The sequence below is a fragment of the Phragmites australis genome, chromosome 4 (genome assembly GCF_958298935.1).
Source record: "Phragmites australis chromosome 4, lpPhrAust1.1, whole genome shotgun sequence".
Lineage (NCBI taxonomy): Eukaryota > Viridiplantae > Streptophyta > Magnoliopsida > Poales > Poaceae > Phragmites > Phragmites australis.
Window position 1 is genome coordinate 47321781 of NC_084924.1, and position 24560 is coordinate 47346340.

The following is a 24560-nucleotide window of genomic DNA, read 5'->3' on the forward strand; positions in this document are numbered from 1 at the left end:
GGCCTAGTGAAAATAACTTTTGCCTTTTACGCTGGCTAACTGACAAAGCATGTTTTTAGTTTTACGTTTTTATCTCAGTCATCTTTCACCAAACAACAAAGCTAATTGGTGTCTGATCATGCAAAAAAGATTCGACTCTTAGTGTAACTTTAGGCATATGTTTTCTCAGACATGAAGCTGAGGGTAGCAACCAAACATGTACTCAATCTCCCGATGTATTACGAAGATATTAAATTGTTTGGGAAAAAAGATATGAAGATCAGCACGAAACCGAAGAGTGAAGAATTTAGACGGTTTCCTTCAATGTATATTTGTTGGGATATATGGGTCTAGCTCATTTATTTGTGAGAATAATTTTCTAATAAATCTCAAATGCCTATTAAGAAATTAGAGATGGTGGGTTTATTCTACGTTATCAATAGAGGTAAAGAAAGACTAACTTATAAGAAGATATGTATATATGAATGAGATGACTAAAAGCCCACACGTGTATTCGCTCAACCTTGGCTATGGCAGGTGTGCATTGGCAATCGGGCTTGGAGAGGGTATTTGGAAAGCGCTAAGTTACATGTGCGGTTCCGTCTGTCGTTACATCAACATATTAGTCTATAAATTTCTGCTCATAATTTTTTAAATTAAATTAAATCTAAAAGTGTGTATTTTCCCCACAATATTAATGGCTGATTGATGATGCTTCATGATGGACGGAGGCCACGGAATTCAATTGGACATATGCACGTGTTCTTCGCAGGTTCCTGTAACATTCTCTCAACTATTTTGTTTCCCCGAAGACAATCACTTGAAGTGGTAGTGGAACTATGGGCAGGGTGGCCTCCCTAGCTCCCCTAGCACCCTTAACTAGAACATCACCAATGCAAGTGATGTCCGTAAAACAGATCACATGTCCTCTTGTAAGTTGTAAAACAGTTACCATTGGAGATCGGGAAGCTGATAGCTCGCAAGCTGTTAGACTGACTGAGTTACTATCCAATGATTTACTTTGAAACAGTAAAGTAAATTCTATAGGATTCTGTCTGGAAAGACTCTCGTGAGACCTTATCTATATCATCTATCTCGTAATCTAATAGGTAAGTTGAAAAAAAAAGTGAACAAATATTATAAAAAAAAATCTTTCTTCCCTGAAATAGATGTGCTTTTGCTGGATCAGTGGATCCCGCTCCCGCGCCAAGCATCTGCGGAAATCATCGACAGACCAGCGTGGCCATAGCCCATAGGCCCACCCACATTTCCCTGCATGATTCCCTGGCGCGATGCTTCAGATCACTGTCCAAACAGAAACGCTGCCATAATTTTGCTGACTACTCCGGAGACCTACTGATCGGGTTGGATCGGACCTGCCCCCAGTGAAATCTGAAACATGTTCTGTGCAGGGATTAAAATTTTACTGAAATTTTATGAATTTAGAAATTTTATAGAAAAATAAAATATCTAATTATAAAATTTTATTTTATTGGCGTTGCGGAGGCCCTTGCACCACCACCAGTCATGCTCCATCTTGACTCTTGCTAGGGGCGTGCGTCAGTCGATTGAGGCGGTGGTGAGTGGAGACACATAGATCCAGTGGTGGTGACTGGTGGAGTTTTGGATGTTAGTTTGGTCGCTCAGGCCAATTAAGTTGGTTGTAGCTATAACTTAGATTTGATCACATAGGTTGTTAGGCTGGTTGTAAGACTGAATAACGAGCTAGCTCGGTTTGTTTGAGCTCAGTTTGTTTGGGCTCGACTCAACTCATTTAGCTCGTCGTTTAGCTTGCGAGCAGCTCATTATTTTTTAAAGGGAGATCTCGTTACCAGAATGAAAAGAATATAAATATCAATTGAAAATACATCGATAAAATCATACACCAATAGGATTGACATCTACAAGTATAATACTTCTTTGCGTGGTTTAATCAGAGGTATAATTGTTGTAAGATGAATCTCTTCTAAATTTTTTTCAAACCCATATGCAGCAGATAAATCCATATATATATGTTTTGTTATTGGAGCAAAATATTCATCCAAATATATATATATATATATATATATATATATGAAATAACATTCCTCGTACATCTGTCTATACATACAAAGCATGAAGGAATTATCGATGGGAGAATAAAAAATATAAGAGTTGCATATTAACGAGGAGCTAACCAATAAAAAGTTAAGTAGCCTGATGAGAAGCCTCTCCATCGAAGATAAAGATGACCAATAAGCAAAGTGATGATCATATTGAAAGGGAGCGATATGATACAGACGATGTCACTAGCTCGTTTGCCTTGTGAGCTGACTCGTTATCTAAACAAACTAAAATTTTATCTTGACTCGTTAGATTTTAGAACAAGCCAAACACGAGCTAAACCAGCTTACAAACTTTGAACTTTTCGTCCAGCCCTAGCTCGTTGTCAACTAGAGAAGGTAGATTACGACTAATTTTTTTACTAAAATTTTTAGTGTATATCTATACACTTACCCTTGCAAGGCCTGCCATTGGGTCCAGCGAAGGATACGGGATCATCCTTTCCAAGGTTCGTCCGTGCAAAAAGAAATGGTAATGGTTGATGCATGCATCGCTGCATCACATCATGTGACTCACATACATTTCTCTGGGAGCCCATGCCTGTCGTGTTCGTTGTTCACAAGAACCAGCAACTCACAGTAGATGGAAAGCGAAAAGCATACAGGCGAAGTACATGAATCCACGAGTGAACGCAATTATCATGTGAAAAGTGGGCATGGGTACAGCTGAAATGATGCAAAAATGAAATATTCCTCCTGGATAGCAAAGATAGAGCTGCCGTAGGTTCGAGTCAAGGATTCCAGGGCTCTGTCATACTACTGTGTAGTACTCCAGTAGAATACCATTCAAACTAAAATGATGATAATCCTCTCAAAGAAAAGAACCGACTGTACGATTCAGAATACGGACCAAGCAGCTGAATACTTCGCATGGTTGCAGAGCTTCCATAGCTAACTACGAGCCCTGAACTATGTACCGGCTATACACTTCCATACATACAATTAAGGAAGTGATCAGCTGACTGCATCTCGTTACAAGCAGCAAGCCAAATTGCCACGTCAAGAAAAAGAAAAAAGGTTCTCTTTTGTACAGATCAATTCACACCAAAACCTCAAGTGGTTAATTCTCCCTTTACTCGCATTGGCTGCACCATTGAGCATTTAGATGCAACTTACATCCCAATACAAGGACAGCTGAACCTAGATACCATGAGCGAGCTGCACACAATCGCTGGATCTACTGACAGCATCCTCCACCTTGTTTTGCATTCTCTTGCTTCTGTTTCAGAGTGTTCCTCTTAACAACGGAAGAACCTTCCTCCAAGAGACTTGGAACCTCAAGAATCTGCAATAGATCAACACAACGAATTTATGTTTTGCCCAGATTTAACAGAGAATTTCCAACAAGTAAATGATGTGCTGCCAAACACGGTTTGAGCGAGATGCTAATCTGACATTTAAGGTGCAAATAAGACTTGCATAAAACCTGTACCTTGCTTAAAAAATAAGTAAAATGAAGAGAATGCTTGTTTCTAATGAAAAGACGATATATTTAGGAGGAGATAAATGAGTTTTCTAGCACACTGTGGATATTCACATAAATAAACTCTCCACATACGAAGGCCTAAACTCAGCACACAAATGCCACTTTATTCATGACCAAGGCACTGAATTCGTGGGTTGTTCAAACAATTCTGTGGGTAGAAAGCAGTGCATCTCCAGAGCCCATGTGTCTATGCAGTATGCAACATAACACACAATTTTATTTAAAAAAAAAGAGAGGTACTATTTGTAACTAAAGACATAAGCAAAGCATAAGCACTCATGTGCAAAGTTTGCACACTCGCGCTTGCACCCACAAGAAATAAGTATAGCACATCTAGTCAAATTATCTGACAAGTTCCTATAAGTGCCAGAAGGCTGCAATTCCAAAGCACAAGGTCACAATCTAGATACAATAGGAACTAGTAAGGTACTGATATTTTTGAGCTCTAACTTCACCAATGCTACTGCACATAATTGCTTCATAGCTTTACATGTCCAATTTTCTGGAGTTCTTACAAGGTGAATTTTGAATTGTATCAAGATCAAAAAGGTAATCTTTTGGTATTTAGTATCTTTCTGGTTTGCGCAGATGTACCTTTAATGCAAGCTCTTCAAAACATTTCTCCACGTTCTCTCTTGTTTTGGCACTGCTCTCGACAAACAGACATCCAAATTCTTGTGCAAAGGCAAGACCTTCTTCCCTTGTCACCATTCTTTCCTCATCCTACAAGGTAAATCCATCAAACTCAGAACTATGCACTATCACTTCATCTTGTATGTTGATACCTGCAAATGATCCAAGTCTAACCAACCCAATTTTGTTCTTTTATATTTCGGTTCAAGACAATCTCGTGGACATATACTGGCGATATAGTTTTCTTCTGCCATGCTATCAACATTCTGTCTATCGGGCTCGAGAGATACTAGTTTTTGTACAGTGCATTCCAGAAGTGATCAAACATGTTATCAGCAGAACAGTGGAATACTTCCACTTTTGTGAGGGAATTAAATAAGGAAATGGATCAACGTTTATATAAAAGAAGAATTTGATTTAGGTAGGAAAAAGTATTACCTTGTCCACTTTGTTTCCGACAAGCATCTTGACACATTCTTTATTTGTTGAATGCAACTCTATTTCCTTGGTCCATACATCAGCCAAATTTGTGAAACTCTCCCTCTTCGTGACATCATAAACTAAAAGAAGAAGACATTATTGAGTTAATGTTTTTTTTAACTTACCATGCAACACCTTTTCTTGTAGAATAAAAGAATCGTTATAAGGATCTGCCCTCGATGCTTCCTTGAAATTTTGTTGCTACGAGTCATCGCATTTCATTTCAGCACTAATCTCAAAAGTCGAACCAGGTTTTCAGTTCCCAGATATAACCGTAAAATGGTTAGTTGATACAGTATCATAGTGAGTTGCCACCCAATTTCAGAGACAAATTTTGATAGTCTGGCAATGACATGCCAAAGCTCACTGTACTTGCAAGGAATGGACAGTTTAGAAGTAATAAATAATAAGAGAGAGTATCACCTATCACAGTAGGATGCAACCATATACTGGCTAACCTTGAGAAGTTCAGACAACATGACTCATATAAACTGAGCTGTTTAAGTCAAATATAAACTTATGGTACAAAGTCAATGAGATGTGGCACTGCAAGATCCTAGATAGCATGCTACTGTCCAGGATTCATCATGAAATGTGATAACCTGATCAGTTACATGCATATTAATAAGACAAAAAAACATACTAATGCCACCAGATTGGACTATGCACAACATAACCAAACATGCAAATAATTTAAGCAGGTAATGGCATTAGCAGTAAGCCAGTAAGATGAGCATAAAAAATATACTCTGAAGTCTGAACTCTAAATTCAGACATGACAAATGGTTGAAACTTTTAATCATTGGTGAATGGTCATGTATGCATCTTGGAAGCCATCAGGTTACCTAGAATGATTCCATGAGCACTCCTGTAGTAAGAACTGGTGATTGTCCTAAACCTCTCCTGGCCAGCTGCAAAATAATGAAAAAAATATGTAGAACACTCCAATAGGATACGACTAGCAACTATTATGTCCAAAAGAGGTTTGCGATCAGCATCGATTGCTCCTACTGCACAAGGCAACGACTTTACAGCATGGAAATTGGAAAAGGTACTGTTAAAACAAACATGTGGACACCATTTTGTAAACGGGCAAAAACCTTACCAGTGTCCCATATTGTCAGTTTCAGTTTCTTCCCACCAACAGTGAGAAATTTGATTTTAAAATCCACCCCTGGCAAATAGAGCAAAAGAAAACTAAGTTCAGCAAAGCATGTAATATGGACGATAAGGTACAACTTATAAAATAAACAGTGTCATAATGTAAGAGTTCATATCTGAGAAAAATAAGATAAGGTTGGGGCCGTTACAATTGGAGGACTTTCCTAGCAAAAAATTGTATTGGATCAGCTTTTCTAAAGCAGTAGTTTCAACCATATAATTAAAAAGGTAGTGCCTAATGCTGCCTTTGAAACTTTGATCAATAGCTGTGTTAGAGGCAGCTCCTATGTCTTTGGTTGCCGCACATCAGTAGTAAAGCTGCAAACAAGACGTAGGAACGCTCTCCTATGTCTTTGGTTGCCGCACATCAGTAGTAAAGCTGCAAACAAGACGCAGAAACCCTCTTGCGTCTCTAACTTTTGCTCACTTATTTTCTCTAATTTCCTAGTGACTAGCCTCCGGCAGAGGAGCAGATGGTGTGCTTGGTTCACGGTTCCACCTACACCATACTGTCCATACATATATCATCACTTGTTCCTTGAATTTTAGGTTGTGGTAAAAGGAGTACTCCCATTTACACCACTGAAAACACAGATGCAGAAGCGGTTACTAAGCAGCATCTTAGCCTTTGTTCCTGTTTGCATAGAATACCTGAAACAGCATCGAAAAGCTGCTTCCACAAATGGATGTTGCAGTGTGTGGATATCCCGCAACTCGCTCCCAAAACTGCACTACCAAGTACCATCTCACAAGGAACGTGAGTACGTTACTATAGCAACAGCAACACGCCAAACGCTAATCTCCACTTGAGACGAAAAATTAGTCGCTTACTGCAGTCGTGTCCCCTAATCGAGACAAACCAAGGAAGCGGTCATGCCTCGCACAGGCGGCACGAATCGACGAGATCCGGTGAGGTCGGAGGAGCCCGTTCCGTGCGTACCTATGGTTGGGGCGATGTCGTCGTCGATGTGGGAGGCGGAGACGAAGCTGACGAGGAGGCTGCTCTTGCCGACGGCCGAGTCCCCGATGAGCAGGACCTTGAAGGAGCACTCGTGGCAGCTCGCCGGCGACGAGGTCATCTCCGCGAACCCTCGAACGAGCAACTGCTCACCTGATCAAGCTCGGATCGAATCGCGGGCGAAGCAAAAGCAAAGCACCCAGAAATGCGGGGCGGGTGGGTTGGTGCTGGGTGCGGGTGGCCGATAGGAATAAAGGAAAGGGAGGGGGAAGGGATCAATGGGCGGAAGCCGAAGCGAATCTCGGAAGCGAAACGGGGTGACGAGGAGCCCCGAGGAGGAGGCGTCAGGTGGACTCCTTTCAGTTACGGTTTACGGTTCTCGGCCTCGGCGGGCTGCGTGGCGGATAGCGGCGGGGGCAGGAGCCACATGGCGCGCGTGGGGGGCTGGAGCGCCGCGCCGCGCAGTCTCGCCCGCGCTTCGGCGCCACCGCGCGAGGGTGCGGGCGGGCGGGCTACGGCTTACGGGTTCCCGAGTTGGCGAAACGGAAATGCTCGTTCGTGCGGCGCGTGCGCCACGTTTCGGCAAGCGGTTGCGGCCAGAGACGGAGGGGGATCGGCGCTCGTGGGAAGGGAGTGTGGCACTGTCTCACTCGGCCACTCGCCCCGCGCGGAGGGGCCGCGTCATGTTGCTGGATTGGCGACGGTGTCCGGCCGCGCCGCGCTGCGCTATTCACGGAAATACGGAATCACGGGGGCGTGGAAACGGACGGATTTGCTGGAGAACTCGGCGAAAATCGGGCGGTCGGTCAGTCGCTGTCCGTTGAGCGGGCGTCACAGGATTTTGTAGACAGATTTTGTTGATCAAAATCTATTAGATTTTAAATCAATTAACAGCTACCATGTATACTGTTAGTTTTAACACTTAAAGCCTAACAAACAAAACATGAATTAGCATCCATCTGTCCAAAACGAGTCTGCATAGCAGCCCAGACCCAGTAACATACAAACGGTTGCAAAAGACAAAAACCAAAAAACATAAGAAAAAAAGGCCAACATATATATATACAAGTTAACGTTACATAAAAAAACATCATAGATTGGCACGGTGTGGCTAACACCATCACCGGATTCCAATACAATACCTAAAAGAAGAACACCAATCCATAATTAAGATGAAAAAAGTGAAACTCTTAATGAAATTCGATAATCAGGCGAACACATTATTACCAGTTGTACGCCCACTGATATACATGGACAGCACAACCTAGATGGCGACATACATGGCAGAAACATTGAAGGTCTCAAATATAATTTGGGTCATCTTCTCCCTATTAGCCTTGAGGTTGAGTGGCACCCCAGTCAGCAACTCAGTGTGCTCCTAAGATGCAACACGGAGTTCATTGTAGAATGTGTAGTGCCAGATCTTATCCATATCATCTCAGATGCTAACAATATGTGCTCAATTGGGTACTTAAGGTGAGGATACCTCTCATCACCAACATATGCATCATTCTATCCCATGCCAACCATCACATCGATGTGATGGGGTATCTGACAATACTTGGGAAGACAGCCCTTAGCACATCATTCCTAGCAAAACCAGTCTGTCAATAAATTGCAGGGATTTGTGTGATTAAATTAAAAAAAAGATTGCTGATTATGAAGAAATAAAAATGAGCGCTACGAAGGGACTAGATGTCCTCGCCATCAGCCATTTCCTACATATTCTAGTGCAAAATAGAAGGAAAAGACAAAACGATTAAAACATTGCGACAGAGTAACTATTTCAAGGAAAAAACGCATAGAAACACCGGAAAGTCAGTGCTAACTAGTTCACTCTCTTTATACATAAAACACAAGCACCATAAAAAAAACACAAACAATACTATGGGCTGAGGATAGCCTGAGGGCTCACGTGGGAGAGGAGGGTGAACAAGAGATAGTGTGCCAAGGCTGCTCAAATCGCACGAAGTCTTCCACCGTTAGGATATACCATTGATTGACTAAAAAGTGGTAAATAGAGTGACTAGTTTTACTGTAATATTTTTATTATAATAATTTTTAATAATAAATTTAATCTTTTATTTATTTATTTGGATTTTTTATTTAGATATTTTGCTTCACAAACTGTATAAAAATCGAACTTCTAATTTTCTATAATTTTTAATTTCGAATTTAGGTATTTATTAATCGTATTTGATATAGATTTTTTATTTAATCTAGACAGATAAATATTCATAACAATGAGTGGTCTAGATTCTTTTTTTCTAATTAACGTAGTAATTTTGTGATTTTCAGAGTGAACATGATGATTTCTTTTTGTCATCAAATAATAGTATTAGATAGATATTGGCTACAAATAGGCTATCTCATGCAAATGTGTAAACATCAAATTCTCACCGTCCGATGCAAATGTGCAAACATCAGGCTCCTATTGTCAGATTCTAATCCCAAGGCTAATATTCATCCCATCATCCAACTTAGACATAGTTGTCCAGGTTTTATTGTCATGTGTGGGTTTTGTAATCCCGCTCACCTGGACGCAAACCGTAAGATTATCCGACGACTGTCATCTATTATCTGCACATTTACACCAGTCAGCCTATTTACACATAATATTTCCCCAACATAGTATTTCCCCAGAAACAGGAAAACCATCCCTTGTGGGCTGACGGCGCAAACCAGTACAATATGCCCTCGTTTTTGTTCGAGAATATCAATTGCCCATGTTAGTTTTAAAAAATATCAGTAGGCCATCATGTCCAAAAGACCAAAATCGAGAAGGGCCAAGTTGTCAGTTGTCACACGGTCTAATTCACCCCCTCTCAGCCCACTCGGTCAGGTAAGCAGCCCAACCGGCCTACCGCTCACGTAGTAGGTATGCTTTTGTTTGAAAAATTCCTCGTAGTAGTGTGCTTTTGTTGGAAAATTCAGACGTAGCCAGGCTATATTGTTCAAGGTTCTAAGGATCGTACATAGAGTGAAGGAGAATTAGATACAGAAATGCAGAATAATGCAACATAGTATCCCAAATGCTTCAGGAGCAATACTACAACCGACCGCAGCAAAATGAACCCCAGTTCACCGCGGTGAGAGGCCATGACCATCAACTGCGTTGGCACACCAATCTCCTTTATTCCAGCGAATGCTTTCCTCCCAGCAATCAACAGCCTACAGCTTATTGATAACATGAGCTTGATTGCAACATTGCTTCCGCCATTAGCTCTCAAACTCTTGAGCATGCAGCAGGTGGAGCGCCTCTTGTCTGCCGGGTGTTGTAAGAGTTGCATCCCGGGCACTTGTGCGCTACAATGTGGAACTGCACGTTTGATGTCGTCCCACAGTCGTTGCAAAGGATCCATATCTGAACGGTGAAAAAAATACCAAAACGTTTGCTGAATGCACAGTTGGCTTGGCAGGCGAACCCAAGAGGCCTACTCTGCAAAGTGTCCTTACCATCTTCTTCTGATAAATCGCCGGCATCGGTGAGGCTGCAACCTGAACGAAGAGTTACTTGAATGGTGGGTATTTACAGGATAAGCTGCGTGATGGGGGAAGGAAGCTGTACCTCTTGATCAAGCTTTTTCCATGCGTTAGACATGTCGCAGCCAGACCTCAGGCAGATCGGGCATGAGAACCTGACGAAATGACGCGGCTTGACATCATTTCCGTTGGGACAGGACACAATCTAGGAATGCATCGGATAATTCTCTGTGTTAAGTTGCGAATACTTACTGTTGATGCGCTCTCATCTCGTACAAGCATTCCAAATGAATTGTGTGTCCACAATGCAAATCACTGACAGCTTTTGTCGACTCAAATAGATACTGAGACAGAAGTAGATAAAGGAGTTTTCCCCTCAAAATTAGAAACTACTTGCACAGTTTCCAGAGTGCTAAAGATGTGATCTTCGAACAACAATTATTTTTTTCCTGTTGACTTTGAACAGCAAATATTCACCTCAAAGCATACTGGGCAATTGTGATGCATTGCTCTTTCCACACAACGATGAGAATCCTTCAACAAATAGCTATAACAGCATCCTGTCATAGAACACAGCCACAAATAGTTCAATCTTTAATTTAAGTCTGAAAGTATAGAAGTACTTGGTTGAAACCAATCATACCGCATGTTTCACAGTGATAGAAGTTCTCTGCACCACCAGTTCTGTAAAAATGATTATAAGTTGGGACTGAAAGGAGAAAGCAAAAGGCTAATATTTCAGAAAGTTACTGTTATGAATGCAGATGTAATTTTTTACTTGCCTACATATGCCACATCCATCGCAGTGAAATTGGTTCTTCGATACCTGAAATGTCAGGGAACGACACACAAATCGGAGAAAACAAAAGAAATACTTCTGAAATGATATTTAAATACAGCATTTGACTTCATTAACCTCACAGAATTCAAATTATAATGTGCTTACATCATCATCAAAGAAGTTGCATTTTGCGCAGAAGTATTTACCCAGGCACACCCCACAGTTTGAACAATTTTGTTGTACCTATTATCAATCAAAAGGAAATGTTCTCATGTGGTGGAGAGCCAAACTGACGGCAGCTGAAAAACACTATTCGTACTTATCAGGTTAACTACTTACATCCTGTTCTTTGTTGCAGAGAGAGCAGATAACCTGTGAAGCCCAAAAAAGTAGAATAGTAGGAGTAATATCACTATATGGTAGAGAGGAGATTCATAATGATTTCAAACGATTTAAAGTGGAAAAGAATGGGACAATGACTGTTATGGTATCCGCAAAAGAACACACTATATCTGTATCTACTCGTGCAAATAGGTCTATGCTGTTGCTAGGTATCCTCTTTCTTTGCCCTCACAAACAAGGGAACATCATTCACAAAATGCATGCATGTAATCCTTTTGTTTATGATTTTGGATTCCTTTTCTTTTGCACTCTCCTGTAGAACAAACCAAGAACGCCGATCACTGACCAGCTTGATCTCGTGGCGAGGAACCTCGTGGCGGTCGCGGACATTGACCTCCAGCGAATCCTGCAAGAAGGAAGCGCGGCAAACACTCCAACAGGGATGAAGGATATATTTTCGTTTGATCCGACTCAAAACATGTAAAATTCAGGGAACTACTGTGAAGTTCTGACCTTGGCTTCGTTGTGGCAATGCCTGCAGCCGAAGACCTCACCACAACACGGCGCCCTTATCTTGCATTTCCTCCTGTAATGCACGCACCTGGCATCCAGGAAACATGTAATCCAAGCAAGAAATTTATCACAAGCAACCTCGGAGGATCATCTGCAGATAAGAAAGGCACGAGAAATGGTGGTTACCCATGTTGCTCTGACCCGGAGTCCGCCTCCATTTATTGCAGCTTTCGTCTCCGACTCTCTGTTTTGCTTTGAGGCTCAGACACCGTACCTCGCAGCCTGAACAGAAATCAAATGGAACAATTCATGAAGGAATTTCTGACTCTTCTCCTTTTGCAAGAGCTTCTTCACCTTCTCTGCATCAGTTTCACAACCTCGTCGCCGGCCACCAACGACGAGGCACCCAAAGAACACGAGCGAGGAGAGAAAGAGAACCCAAGACTCCCCAGAGAAAAGAAAAGGCAGCAAACACACCACCGCCTCCGCAGAGCGAGAAGCCGAGAAGCCGGGAAAAAGCAGCAAACAATTAAAGCCGTGTGCATGAGTCGCAACTCGCGAGGTACCGCCCCACGCGCAGTGACACGCCGTCCATACCTGCGTGCGTGCACCGGCCTAGCGGGCACGGCGGGAGGCAGCAGCAGGCGGCGAGCACCGGCCCCCCACGCCCGCCCGGCGGCTGCTTGCTCGCTCGCTCGTCAAACGGTTCCCGAGCGGGGACCCACTGCGCCACTGCCACCGCTCACGGCACGGCTCGCGCGGGCCGCGGGTTATTATAGGCCGCGCCCGCGCGCGCGCGCGCAAGCTTTTGGCACTTCAGAAAAGAAAGAAAGAAAGAAAACAGAGACGGGTTGCGTAGCATTCGGTGGCGCTGGACCTTTATGTGACGCAGTAAAGTAGTGGCAATGCCGCGCGATTAAAAGGAAGACGGGTACGCGCTGCCCGCCCCTGAGATGTCGTGTTTGGGCGGCGGCGGACTCGCCGAGCATGGAACGGTTGGGTAGTGCGCGGCTGTAGGCCGTGAAAGACAACGAGTGGCGCGTCGGGTGCACGTCCCGGGACTGAATGCTCGCTGTCCTCCGCCGGTCCGCCGGTCACGTCGTACAAAACCACTGAGTAGTAAGCAGAGGGAAAAATTTCACCAGATATACGGATATATTGATTTATCATAATCGTTTATTTGTATTTAGATTTGTGTTGAAAAAGATATATAAAAAAATTGTAATATAGATAAAATAATTAACAAATAAATGAGTATCAGGTGATAGAGATTTTTTTTAACAGTGCGACTCAGCTGCACAGTTTTCGTTGGAGACTCGAAGCTAGATATGGAACACGCTCCATATGTGTCCGTATAGATCAGAAAAAACCCGACGCATATCACACGAGCACACGTTTGAACGTCGCTGACTCGTGCGCTCGCTCCATGCTTGCACCGTCATTGCCAACCTAACGGCCGGATGCGCAAAGGCATGCGAAGCTGTATTTCCAAGTAACAAGCGAGCGAGCGCATCACTTGATCTGGGACCCTTGGACTCATTACTCCAGATTGGTATCTCATCGAATCAATTCGTCAAGAACTCAAAATAGTGGTGTCATGTGGTTGGCACTGGCGTACACTGCTGGTAAGCGTAGCTCCTTCAAATGAGAAAATTGAAATGTCAGTTGAGCTTCGAGTGCTGTTATTTTCGCACCATAAATACTGATGGAACAAGGTTTGTTTGCACTACTTGGTTGTTGGCAGGTCGACGCAGGTATTAATTTGCATTATCATAAGAGAAGCCCATGCTTCTATTTATACTTGAATGCATTGTTTTGCGATGATTGAACTAATGACCATGCATATCTGCAGCACCTCCATTGGATGATCATGCAAACCGGAACTAGTAATAGTTACCTCTCACAAGCCTTGCATAGAATATTTGTACAAGAAGTGATACGTACAAGTGTTGTCCTTCCTCCCGTTCAACAGCATTTTTGACATCGTCAGTATACGCTACCTTCTTCCGTGCTCTTGGGCTCTCGGGCAAAACTATACCTGCAGGACGGCTTCCTCGAAACAGCAGCAGCAGCATTCTGTTAATATGTTATCTTTCTTAAGGCCCGTTGAGATAGCACGTGGCTTGGAAGCTTCTTTTTGGTTGAAGAAGTGTTCGTGACTGTTGAGTTTTGATTGTTAATTTTTATAATAAATTTTAGCTTCTCAGTACACATAAAAATCATAAAAAAAAGTCAAAATCTGCTTCTCAATTTTTAGTTTATTTTAACTATAATCGCTTCCTCAGCCAAAAAAAAAACAACAGAAATTAAGACTAGAAGCTATAGATAGCTTCTAATTTTTTTAGAAAAAAACTAAAAAAACCAATAGGGTTACTCTTAGTTCATGCATGATACGGTTTCTTGTCAAGAGACGCAACTCTTGCTTTCCGGACCGGAGGCGACGGGCTTTCGAAAGTGCATGCACGTACGTTTCTGTCGTGAAAGCAGCTTCAACTTAACACGAGCAACCTAAGACTTTGACCCGCAAGCTAACCAATCTACCGTCAGGTCTGAGAACCTGCTGATAGGCTGATATGCTATCTGACCAACTGGAGGGGCTTTTGCGATTTGTTAACTAGTTCCAGGTCATGGATTGGAAAGCGCGAAAGGAATACACTGCTTGCCTCTATTTTCTTTCTCCTCGTGTTGATTGATACGATTCCATGCTATTTGATCTCCTATCTGACGAACGTTACGTTCATCTGACGTAACGTCAGAAGATAATTATCGTTAATATATGAGTCTATATGTAATGGATCTATATATTAGTAACCGTGTATCTATGACATTTATATTAGAGCAACCAGTTTCTGACGCACATTGTTTGCCTAACCAGTTCAGAAGACGAGGCATGATATTTTCCGAGTTCGAGTTGTTGCCCCTTCACCGTAAACAATTAACGCTAGTTGAAGGGTGGCTTGTGGGTAACCATCAGCTTGACAGTGCTATCGATAGCGTGTTGGGCATGTCTTGTAGAGTTTTAGTACGCTACTTGAACTAAACATGCCCATAGGCAAGGGGAATATAAATCATATAGGAGAATACAGTAGACATGGACCAAAGTTGCTCCTACACGTACCGTAGTCTGTACTCTGTAGTGTGCCACCACCTAGCATTCTCTTTCAGCACTGAACCTATCAGCAGACACGACAAAGCAGGACATAAATGAATACTGCTAGTATTTATCACGCCATGCTGCTAAAAATCTTATAAATATTACTAGTATTTTGTCTGCTCGAAGAAAAGGTACTCCTTCCGTCAACTATCAATAAATTTGATTATTTAAATACTTATTTAAAGGAAAAATATATATGTCACACCTTATAAATCTAATCTAATCATTGAGCACGCATACACATCATGACAACATGTTTCATGTATTTGAATTTTGTTTAAGTATTTAAAAATATTTTGAAAATGTTAAGTCGTTGACCAAAGCACGTTCCCACCTTATTATAATTATGGGTGGAAATTGTTTGAAAATAGTTGGGAAGTTCAAAAACATTTAGTAAGGAAATGTAAAAGAATTGATAGAAACGAGGAAAAGAAAGAGACTTTCAGGATGTGCGCATAGCCCGCTGTCTGACTAGTATCTCACACGGTCTGACCGCTAAAACTTAGAGGCGCCACATAACCCCCCCCCCTCGACTCTCTCTTCACTCTCTCTCCCTCACTCACTTCCTCCTCCACCAAGATCGAGAGAAAGAGAGGGCGATCACGACGATGACCGGAGATCGACGGAGGAAGACTTCTCCGAGCGTCACCAAGCTTCCCCGAGCTCCTCCCTGCCGTCTTCCTCGCTAAAGAAGCTTTCCACATGATCTTCTTCCACCTCAAGGCCAACCACCACCTCAAAACCCAATCTTCGAATCGAAGCATCTTCGGAGTCGACCAACCCTCTAGGAAGCTTTTCCACACCAAAGTGAGACTTCCCCAACCATTTTCCCGTCATCCTCGAGCTCCAACCAGTCCCCCATTAGTTTAAACCTGAGCTCCACCCTAGCCATGAACATCATCCATAGGGTTCTCGAGTTTGGCTCCATACATGCCACACAAACCACCCTAAATGAACACTCATAACCTTTGTAGAGCGTTTTGATACTCCTCTTGATTGAAGGTATCGTCGGAGCCTTCGCCGAGGTGTCGCCAGCTAGGCCTAGCATTCTGACCGTCACTAGGGTCGGTCTAACCATCGAGTTGTGACTTGGCCTGTTAGACTTCAAATTAGACTCCACAGTCAGGAGTCAAACCACCAGATCCCACGGTCTGACCGCCAGATTTACTCGATACCATTTTATTTTATGGTTGACCCCCATAGTCTGATCACCAGCCACTCAAAACCCTTTGACCTTAGGTTGTTTCATGAGAAGTTTAAACCTCTTTTAACCCCACCGCTTAGGTGTTCTTTTGCAAATATTTTTATGACATGTCACATTGCATCTAGTTCGTAATCATGCATCATGAGCATACATCTTTGTTCATTCTTTTGTTCATTTGATGAGTTCTTCTAATAATTAGAGAGTGATGCATCGACGGTTCAAGTGGCTGAGGCCGATGTCGAACCGGAGGTGTACGTGAGCAAAGCACTGAAACACTAAGACAAGTATGTAAGCATATTTCACCTCTACTTTAGATCTATGTGTGATTAATTTTGATAAATTATTGCTTTATGTATGCCATGAATGTTTAGCGAGTCAATGTCAGGGTTTGTGGGTAGAACCTATATTAATGCATTTGTTCCTACCTTGATTATTTGTAATCGCCAAAAATGCAAAATTCATTTGTTGATCGCGGGACCCGCGAGGAGTACGAATTTTGACCTTTTGAACCTTTACTCGGATGGGCGATCAAAGACCATGGATATGTAGATCTCGTCAAGATGATTCTATTTTGCTATCAAACATACCGTTTGGACACCTGATGAATCTGTAGCGAGTCCAATAAATCTAGACCGTTGGATAAAAGAAAAAAGATATAATCAGGGGATCGGTCCTCAACCCGATCCCACCCATTAGCACGACGCCTCTCCTTAACCCTAGGCATGCAACCCACCAGCCGTTGTCGCCCGCCACCGACAGTGCTTGCCGACTGCGCCCAGCTGCCACTTGGCTGGCCAGGGCCGCGGAGGGGCATGGTGCAAGGGGGGTGGGGAGGAGCAAAGAGGGCCGACCCAGAAGAGTGTAGGATCGAATATGCGCAAAATACCCAATCAGAGGGGGGTGAATTATTGCGGAAACTTAAAATGATGGTTGTAGGTCTAGTCGTTATCTTTCCGATGTCACTAGTCTTGTTCGTTTTGGATGAGTGGTTTAGGAGTAATTGATAAAATGATGATATCGCCTGTCAAAAGTTAGTTTGCGTGGTGTTTTATTTTTTGGTTCTTTGGACCTCGACCTATCTAGCGGAGGATCTCACCATTTGTCGCGCTAGTCAAGTGGTAAAAGTTTCTTTGTTGTTTTCGTTATCGCCTTGTATGCGGGGTTCCTAGGCATAGGAGTGCGTCTTCATTTGCCTTTGTTATTGCGGCATTTTGGTGCTAATTCATGGACTTATTCAGGTGGCGTTGCTTCGGTATACAGTTAGTGGTCATCTTTATGCCAGTGAAAGTAAGTGAATGTAGCAGATGATTACGCCTTAACTTGTTATTCGGTTACCTCTATCTTTTAATTGCCGCACTTACTAATGGTTTATCTTTAAGGTTCAACGGTCTTATAGGTTGGTTTGGTTGCACTCTGGACTTGTGACGGTCCCTAGGGTGTTACATTATTACTGATCGTTATCCTTATAACATGGGTATAACCATGTTAATATCTAACTTAAAAGTTATTCGAAGTGCTTAGCAATGTATATGTCATCGGTAGAAGTCGGGTGGAGGAATGACTATTGTTCACGAGCTATAGAGCTTAATTTTTGTTCACAATGAAAATGATGTTGGGATGAGACGAGATTTGGGCAGATGATAGGGATGGTTAAGAAACAGAGTCCCATGTTATAGGCCCGCCTATATTGTTTAAGCACCGATCATTGGTACCGTTGGCTTAAGCTCTTGTCCGTACTTTTCACATATCTGAATATGGTAAAGATGAGCTAAATACCTCTTGTAATTGTGATTATTTGGGCTTGAATGTCTACGTCATGAGCGGGAGAGCTTATACCGACACTTGAGGTAGCTCCATGAGTAGACCTAAATAGCCTCCGCACCAAGAGATGCATGTTCCAAACGATCGAGGTTTAACTAGAAAAGGTTGTCACGTGTACCCCCTCTTGCAGTTTGATCGGTTGTTTGAGCCGTATGGTCTTGTGTCGTGTGGGTAAATAAGTACCCCCTGCAAGGTGTAAAATCATTTTGAATCATCATGTTCTCGATCATGAGCACGTTTAATGTCCATCCACATTAATTGTAGAGTTTTCAATGGTTGGGGTGAATGTGGTTGTATGTGGTATGTTTGCTCGTGTATGCCTATGTTGGGAGGAGTATGTTCTTATGATGGTTATGTTTATAATTATGATTCTCATGATGTGGTAGCATAAGTTTGAGATATATTAGGTGCTCACACTCTTGAGTCAATAAATTTTTTTTACATATAAATTTATTTAACCTTGTAGTCTACTCCTTGCTATGCATCCTAAATGCATGACCCTTGGAGTTAGGTTAGTATATGTACCCACTGTTGAGTAAGTATTTTGAGTACTTTCATACTCACCTTACTATCGTTGAGTTTTTTTTTTCAGTGAAGATGAAATAGTATATAGTTACTTCATGCCCGTTGATGTCAGTGATGGGCAAGAGTAGTTGTGGGCTACTCATGGTGACGGGATGATGCCTTAGGGAAAATATCACCATCTATTTTGTTGTTTATAAGTTGTTTTTCGCTGCGTAATAATATCAACAAGCTATGATATAAACCTGATGCATTTTGTTCCTCTTAGCATTCGTTGATGTTATGTTAAAACTTTAAATAATTGAACTTGTAATGACTTAAATATTTATAATATATTTACATTACTCGCTCTTTATTATGTCTTGATATGATGAAGCTTGTTGTAAAGACGTGTATTTTGATCTTGGGTATAAAACATATGTCGGGACTACCGAGATTTGATTCATTTTAATCTTTGGTGGTTGTAATTGTTGTGGCGATATGTGGATTAGCATGTGGTGTGTCAAGAGATGAGCATGTGTTATCTCTTATTTTATTAAACGACTACCCAATTGATTAATTCGAATAAAATTTGGACAGTTCCTTGCAATATGTCCACCAACTGTGCGTATCAAAGTGAAGGACACGAGATTTTATATAAGGTCTCCCTTAGAATAATGGTCATATATTATGTTCTGCATTGGTCAATTTCAGAGAAAAGAATTACAATAAAGGGTATATCTAGATCTAATCCTAAAGACCTCTATAAGTTCTCTTATGTCCTATATTTTAAAGTAATTATTGGATGAATCTAACCATAGCATGAATCTACTATAGATCTCAATTAGTTATTTTTGCATCTACCTGACTAGACTTTCTTCATATTGATTGTTTAGCTTCTGGCTTCCAAACTCTGATCCCCTCTTGGATGTACCTCTCCGCTACTTATATAATCGGGTCAGAAAGATGTACTGGATTGTATTACTTACAAGTATTTGGAGAACTCATTCTTAATCTGATGATTTTTCATGTGAAATACGATGAATTACCTAGAATACCAGTGCAAGCCTCATGGCGGTTATGAAAACTACCATATCAGATCAGAAGGACACATGTATGATGGTGATATATTTTCAAAATATATCGTATTTTTTGTAAATCTTTAATTGTCACAAAGATAGCGTCATTTTGGGTTCTGTCCAGTCAACATGCTTACTTTTTTTACCTGATCAATATTTTTTGAATATTTTGATTAAACTTTTAAAAATAGTATAGTTAGATTTGTCTTGAAAAATAGTTTCATAATATTACAACTTTGCTATATTTTACGTGTATTTTATATTAGTAACTAGTGGTCAAAGTAATATATTGGTGATCATCCTGATGTCTAAAACAATAATTGTTTTTTTGAACAGAGAGAGTATTAAAACGATACCTAGCAAATAGGTGAGATTTTACAAATCCAGAGAAATCGGCAATATTCAGTTAAGTTGTTTCTGTGTGCCAAATGCAAAATTGTAACTGTCACACAGTTGTAGTAGGGTTTCTTAAACTTGTAGGAACCTGCATAAAATAAACTGGCATCTACATGACACGAGTTAATAAATCGCTGGACACGATCTCGACCATCTATTTTTAATCCAACGCTACATGACAACGCACAGTACAGGTACAACTGAGAAGCTTGTGGTCTTGTGGACCGTGTTCTGGCGGCACCGGCTAGGTTTTTGCGCCCTGCTAGGAGTACTGTAGTAGCCCTCGACCCAAAGCCGCCGCCAAAAAGGGTTCTCTTCTCACCATCTCGGACGCTCGCCGGCCCAATCTCAAGTAGGCTTTGCCGCAGATGGCAGTCCCCGGCGAGCGCAACGGCCTCATGGACGACGACGACGACATCGCTGAGCACGCCGAAGCTTTCGGCGATCCATCCGACGACGAGGAGGTGCCTCCCCACCTCCGCAGCCTCGCCGGCGCCGCCCAGTCTGGCGACGTCGCCGCCCTCCTTGCCGCCCTTGGTACTGGCTTGATCTGCCCATTCTCCCACGATCCTCGTTTCCTGGAACACTTCTAGGGTTATGTGAGATCACTTGATTAGATAAGAGTACGCATATTGCATAGATCGGCTTTTTCTTATGGTCGCATAGATTAGTTATTTTCTAATTGCTGAAGTGTGCTTCCAGGTTAGTAGTACTTCGGTGAAAATGTATTGGGCTTCACTAGCCAATTTGCTACTTTGCATGATATAGCTGCAAAATTGGTGTGATTTCAACAGCTAGCTTAGCGCTTATGAGCGTATGGCCTTGTAGATACGTGAATGAGGCTTGCGCGTGCTAATTTCTCCATGTGGTGATGTGGATCAGCTTGCGTGTTGCCTGAATTTGCCGGTGCAAGTCATGTATGCCATGGTCGTGAGGTATGGGTTTGAGTGGTATCTGCTTCAGGCAGTTGTGTTCCTATTCACTTGACTGTTTTTGATTAATTTTCTTTTTTGGGGTATCTGGGAGCAAAATGTTAGCGCTACTCCATAGCTTTTGAATGCAATTGTGCATGTAGAAGCATTAGATAGTTACATGCTTTTGCGATGCAGGAGAAGTTAAATTATGCATCTTCTTTTTTACCATACTAACATTCTATGTAGGGGGAAAACATTGCAGCTTATACTTAACACCACACTTAAGCACTTTGTGATATCAAAAATGCTTTATGTTTGAAGGATATAGCCCTTGAAGTTGGTTTAGTTTATTTGCCCAACCAATAAAAATAATGAAGGGATAGCTTGTTTATGGATGTGTTACCTTGTTGTTTGTTATGTACTTTAGGACATGTTTGTTTGCTGCTTTTGCTTTTAGCTTTTCTGAAAAGCTGTGCTTTTGGTTTTTCTGAAAAGATACTTTTGGATTTTAGCTGTTAGCTTTTACAATAAATTTTTAACTTCTCAGCACACAACTTCTTAAAAAAGCTACTCTCAGCTAGCTTCTCAGCTTCTAGTTCATTTTTCCCGAATTAGTCTTCTGGCTTCTTCAGAAGCCACTTTTTAGCAACCTTGTTTGTTTGGGCTTCTGGCTTCTGGCACCAGAGAAGCCAGAAGCAGGAGCAACAAACAAACATGGCCTTAGTTAGCATGCTATGGGCATCTCCATGAACTTGTTTTCCTTTTGCCTTTGTTGGATACCTTTGCGCCTTCTTTGTTTGCTCAGTACTTTGAGGGTTTCTTCAACCTTCGTAAAGATGACTGAATCGACATTCTTGAGGAACTTCTATGAATGCATGATTTGTCCTGGTTTGGTCATTTAATATTTATCCTTCTAGCCCTCTCAACATAATGTTATGATGATTACATGATGTAATATTCCAATCTATACAGTTGCGTTCGCATATTATATATTAACCATCTTGGCGTGTCAGTACATGATAAGTTGTTAACTATTTTTGTTGAAAGTCTTGTTGCTAAACTATTTGTAGTCCTACACTAGACTTTTCTTCGTCAATATCATAGTTAGCTTCCCTTAAAATTTGTCTTCTAGTGTTTCATCTATTTACTTTCAAGTGCATACCTGGCAACAGAAGAAAAAAACAGCTGTGCATATTTGGTTACCTATGGAGCTGTCCACTTAGGCTCTACTGTTTATTTATTTATTCAGATAATCATGGTGGCAGCATTGATGTTCCAGTTGAAGATGGTGATACTTTGCTTCACCTTGCATGCTTATATGGTCATCTCCCTTGTGTGCAGGTTGACATTGTTATCTCGTTATTTTCCCTTGATTATTGGTTTTATTTGTATTTAACTGTGGTCATATTGTCAGCTACTGTTGGAACGTGGAGCTAGCTTGGAATGCAAAGATGAAGAAGGAGCTATTCCTCTTCATGATGCTTGTGCTGGAGGTATGTGGACATGCACTGGGCTTTAGGCTTTTAGCCATTCTTTTGTTTTGTTTTCATATGAGAACTTTTTTTTACAGGCTTCACTGAGATAGTGCAATATATTCTCAACTTTGCTGCTAACAAGGATGGCTGCACAGTGCGAATGCTCAACACCGTTGATTCTGAAGGCGACACAGTAAACTCGCGAACCTTTGTGTCATCTGCGAACTGATACTTTCAGCTGTACGCCATCTGTATGAAAATTAAAATTCTGCATCTACCTTATGCAGCCACTCCATCATGCTGCTAGAGGGGAACATTTGGATGTTGTCAAGCTTTTGCTCGAGGCTGGGGCATGTCCCAAGAAGAACTCTTATGGGCAGACACCTGCTGATATGGCTGACCAAGGCACCGAAGTCCAAACCCTGTTGACTGCCAAGCAAATTGAGGCAAGCACACACATGAGTGATGATTAAAAGACCAGTGGTGTCCTTACTTGAAACTGGTACTATGGACTAGTAGTCTCTTAATATAGTGCTGTCTACCATCCAAACTTCATCAAAACTGAAGTAATATTGTAGTCAGAATTTTGTAGCGTGGAAGGATTAGTTATGATCGATGCTCCTTCTCCATATTGTTGCAAAAGATAAAATTGAGCACCTATTTTATTCATGTCACGTCTTTGGTGTCTTCTAAGGTTTTCGAAGAAAAAACTATTTCTTACATGATGACCAAAGTTGAATTGTTTTGTGGTTTAGAGAAGTTGAATTGTTTTGTGGCTTACTGGAAGATCTGTCACACCTGATTTTAAAAGAATAAACTAAATATATTACACATGTATGTTAGGATTATATTTCATACATATGGTGATACATACGGTGATATTATAAGTAAAATTATTATAGTGTCATTATATAACGATGTAATTTATTACAAAAGTACTCGTATATCTTAAAGGGAACTTAAGATAAGTCATCAGTGATAGTAGGTCTTACATAATTCATATGTGTTATCTGGGGAGTGCCAGTGTTCTCATTCTTTGGGTTCATTCGACGGTTGCAAAGACATGAGATTGAGATACGAGAACAGAGCAAGGATATATGAAACAATAAAACAAACTTACAAACTTATACACACACACACACTTGTCGCTTTCATCAAGATTTGGTTTTTAAAACTTTTACCATCAATAGCTTCTAGACTATTTAGTTTGAAAATATAAAAATCATATGTGTAGATTTATTTTGAAAAATAATTTCATAATATTATGTTTTTATTAGAGATTATAACTATATTATAATATAAAACAATGATCAAAGTTACATACAGAAGATTGCATAAAGTCAAAAGCGACAAGTATTTATGACCGGAGGAAATATATAGAAGACAAATACAACTTGAAAGACAATCTCTCACATCGCATCAACACACACATAACAAACCTAACAACACTAGTTCACATCATGGATAGCAAATAGGTCCATTATATCACGAAATAAACGACTCTAATACGACACGAAACTGATATTGCAATAAACTACTAGCTCAAGAACTGCCGACACTCTTAGGAAGGTTCTACAATGAAAAGTGCAGAGCGACGTTGAGACGGAGCCTCTTGCAGGAGGGAGAGCAGGGTAGCTCCGGCTCAGGACTCCTCAGGGTCCTCTTTTGAGTCGTCACCCACCCTAGCCTGGAGGGTGCGAATCCTCTCATCTGCCTCGGCGAGCTTTAGGTGCAAGTTGTCCAGCTCGTCAAGGGCACAACAAGTCTCTTGACGACGACCAGCGCCCGACTCGAGTGGGGACTTGTAGCTTCATGGTCGTTATCCCGGGCTGTTAGTACCTTTGTCATTGCGTGAGCAGCGATCCCACGCTGTGCCAGAGCCCATGACCAACTGGTCGTTTTAACTTCCTGGTCGCCAGGTCCTGTAGTGGTCGGAGAGTCAATCCGACGGGGTCCGTTGTTGGTCGTGACATCCTGCAAAACAGGGAGTCTAATTTTTTGAACTTTTAAAACTTACAAGTCTTATTCCACGCTCGTCCAGAAGGTTTTGTAAAATAGAGAAACAGGTATGTCTCCGAGCAACCCTACACGTAGAACT

The 24560-nt window shown here is 41.6% G+C and overlaps 3 protein-coding genes across 4 annotated transcripts; 1 reads left to right on the forward strand and 2 right to left on the reverse strand.

Annotated features, from left to right (window-relative positions):
* Window positions 1–2753: 2753 nt before the first annotated feature.
* On the reverse strand, window positions 2754–7318 carry LOC133916921 (ras-related protein RABC2a-like). The gene is made up of 6 exons (XM_062360818.1): window positions 6782–7318; window positions 5786–5854; window positions 5526–5591; window positions 4639–4760; window positions 4162–4290; window positions 2754–3366 (listed from the first exon to the last, which is right to left on the reverse strand). Exons 1-6 carry the CDS (start codon window positions 6918–6920, stop codon window positions 3259–3261), a joined length of 633 nt encoding a protein of 210 aa, XP_062216802.1. The 5' UTR covers window positions 6921–7318; the 3' UTR covers window positions 2754–3258.
* Window positions 7319–9715: 2397 nt separating this feature from the next.
* LOC133916920 (E3 ubiquitin-protein ligase RZFP34-like) lies at window positions 9716–12464 on the reverse strand. Of its 2 annotated transcripts, XM_062360816.1 has the most exons (12): window positions 12105–12446; window positions 11919–12006; window positions 11752–11811; window positions 11403–11435; window positions 11229–11306; window positions 11065–11108; window positions 10926–10966; window positions 10760–10842; window positions 10535–10626; window positions 10368–10437; window positions 10256–10297; window positions 9716–10163 (listed from the first exon to the last, which is right to left on the reverse strand). In XM_062360816.1, the coding sequence occupies exons 1-12, from the start codon at window positions 12134–12136 to the stop codon at window positions 10026–10028; spliced, it is 801 nt and encodes a 266-aa protein (XP_062216800.1). In that variant the 5' UTR covers window positions 12137–12446; the 3' UTR covers window positions 9716–10025. The 2 variants fall into 2 exon arrangements, with proteins under 2 accessions (XP_062216800.1, XP_062216801.1); XM_062360817.1 differs by lacking the exon at window positions 10535–10626 and having other exon boundaries at window positions 10368–10487; window positions 12105–12464.
* Window positions 12465–20318: 7854 nt separating this feature from the next.
* On the forward strand, window positions 20319–23156 carry LOC133916922 (uncharacterized). Its single transcript, XM_062360819.1, has 5 exons — window positions 20319–20610; window positions 22237–22328; window positions 22402–22480; window positions 22558–22655; window positions 22750–23156. The coding sequence occupies exons 1-5, from the start codon at window positions 20442–20444 to the stop codon at window positions 22933–22935; spliced, it is 624 nt and encodes a 207-aa protein (XP_062216803.1). The 5' UTR covers window positions 20319–20441; the 3' UTR covers window positions 22936–23156.
* The last annotated feature ends 1404 nt before the right edge of the window (window positions 23157–24560 follow it).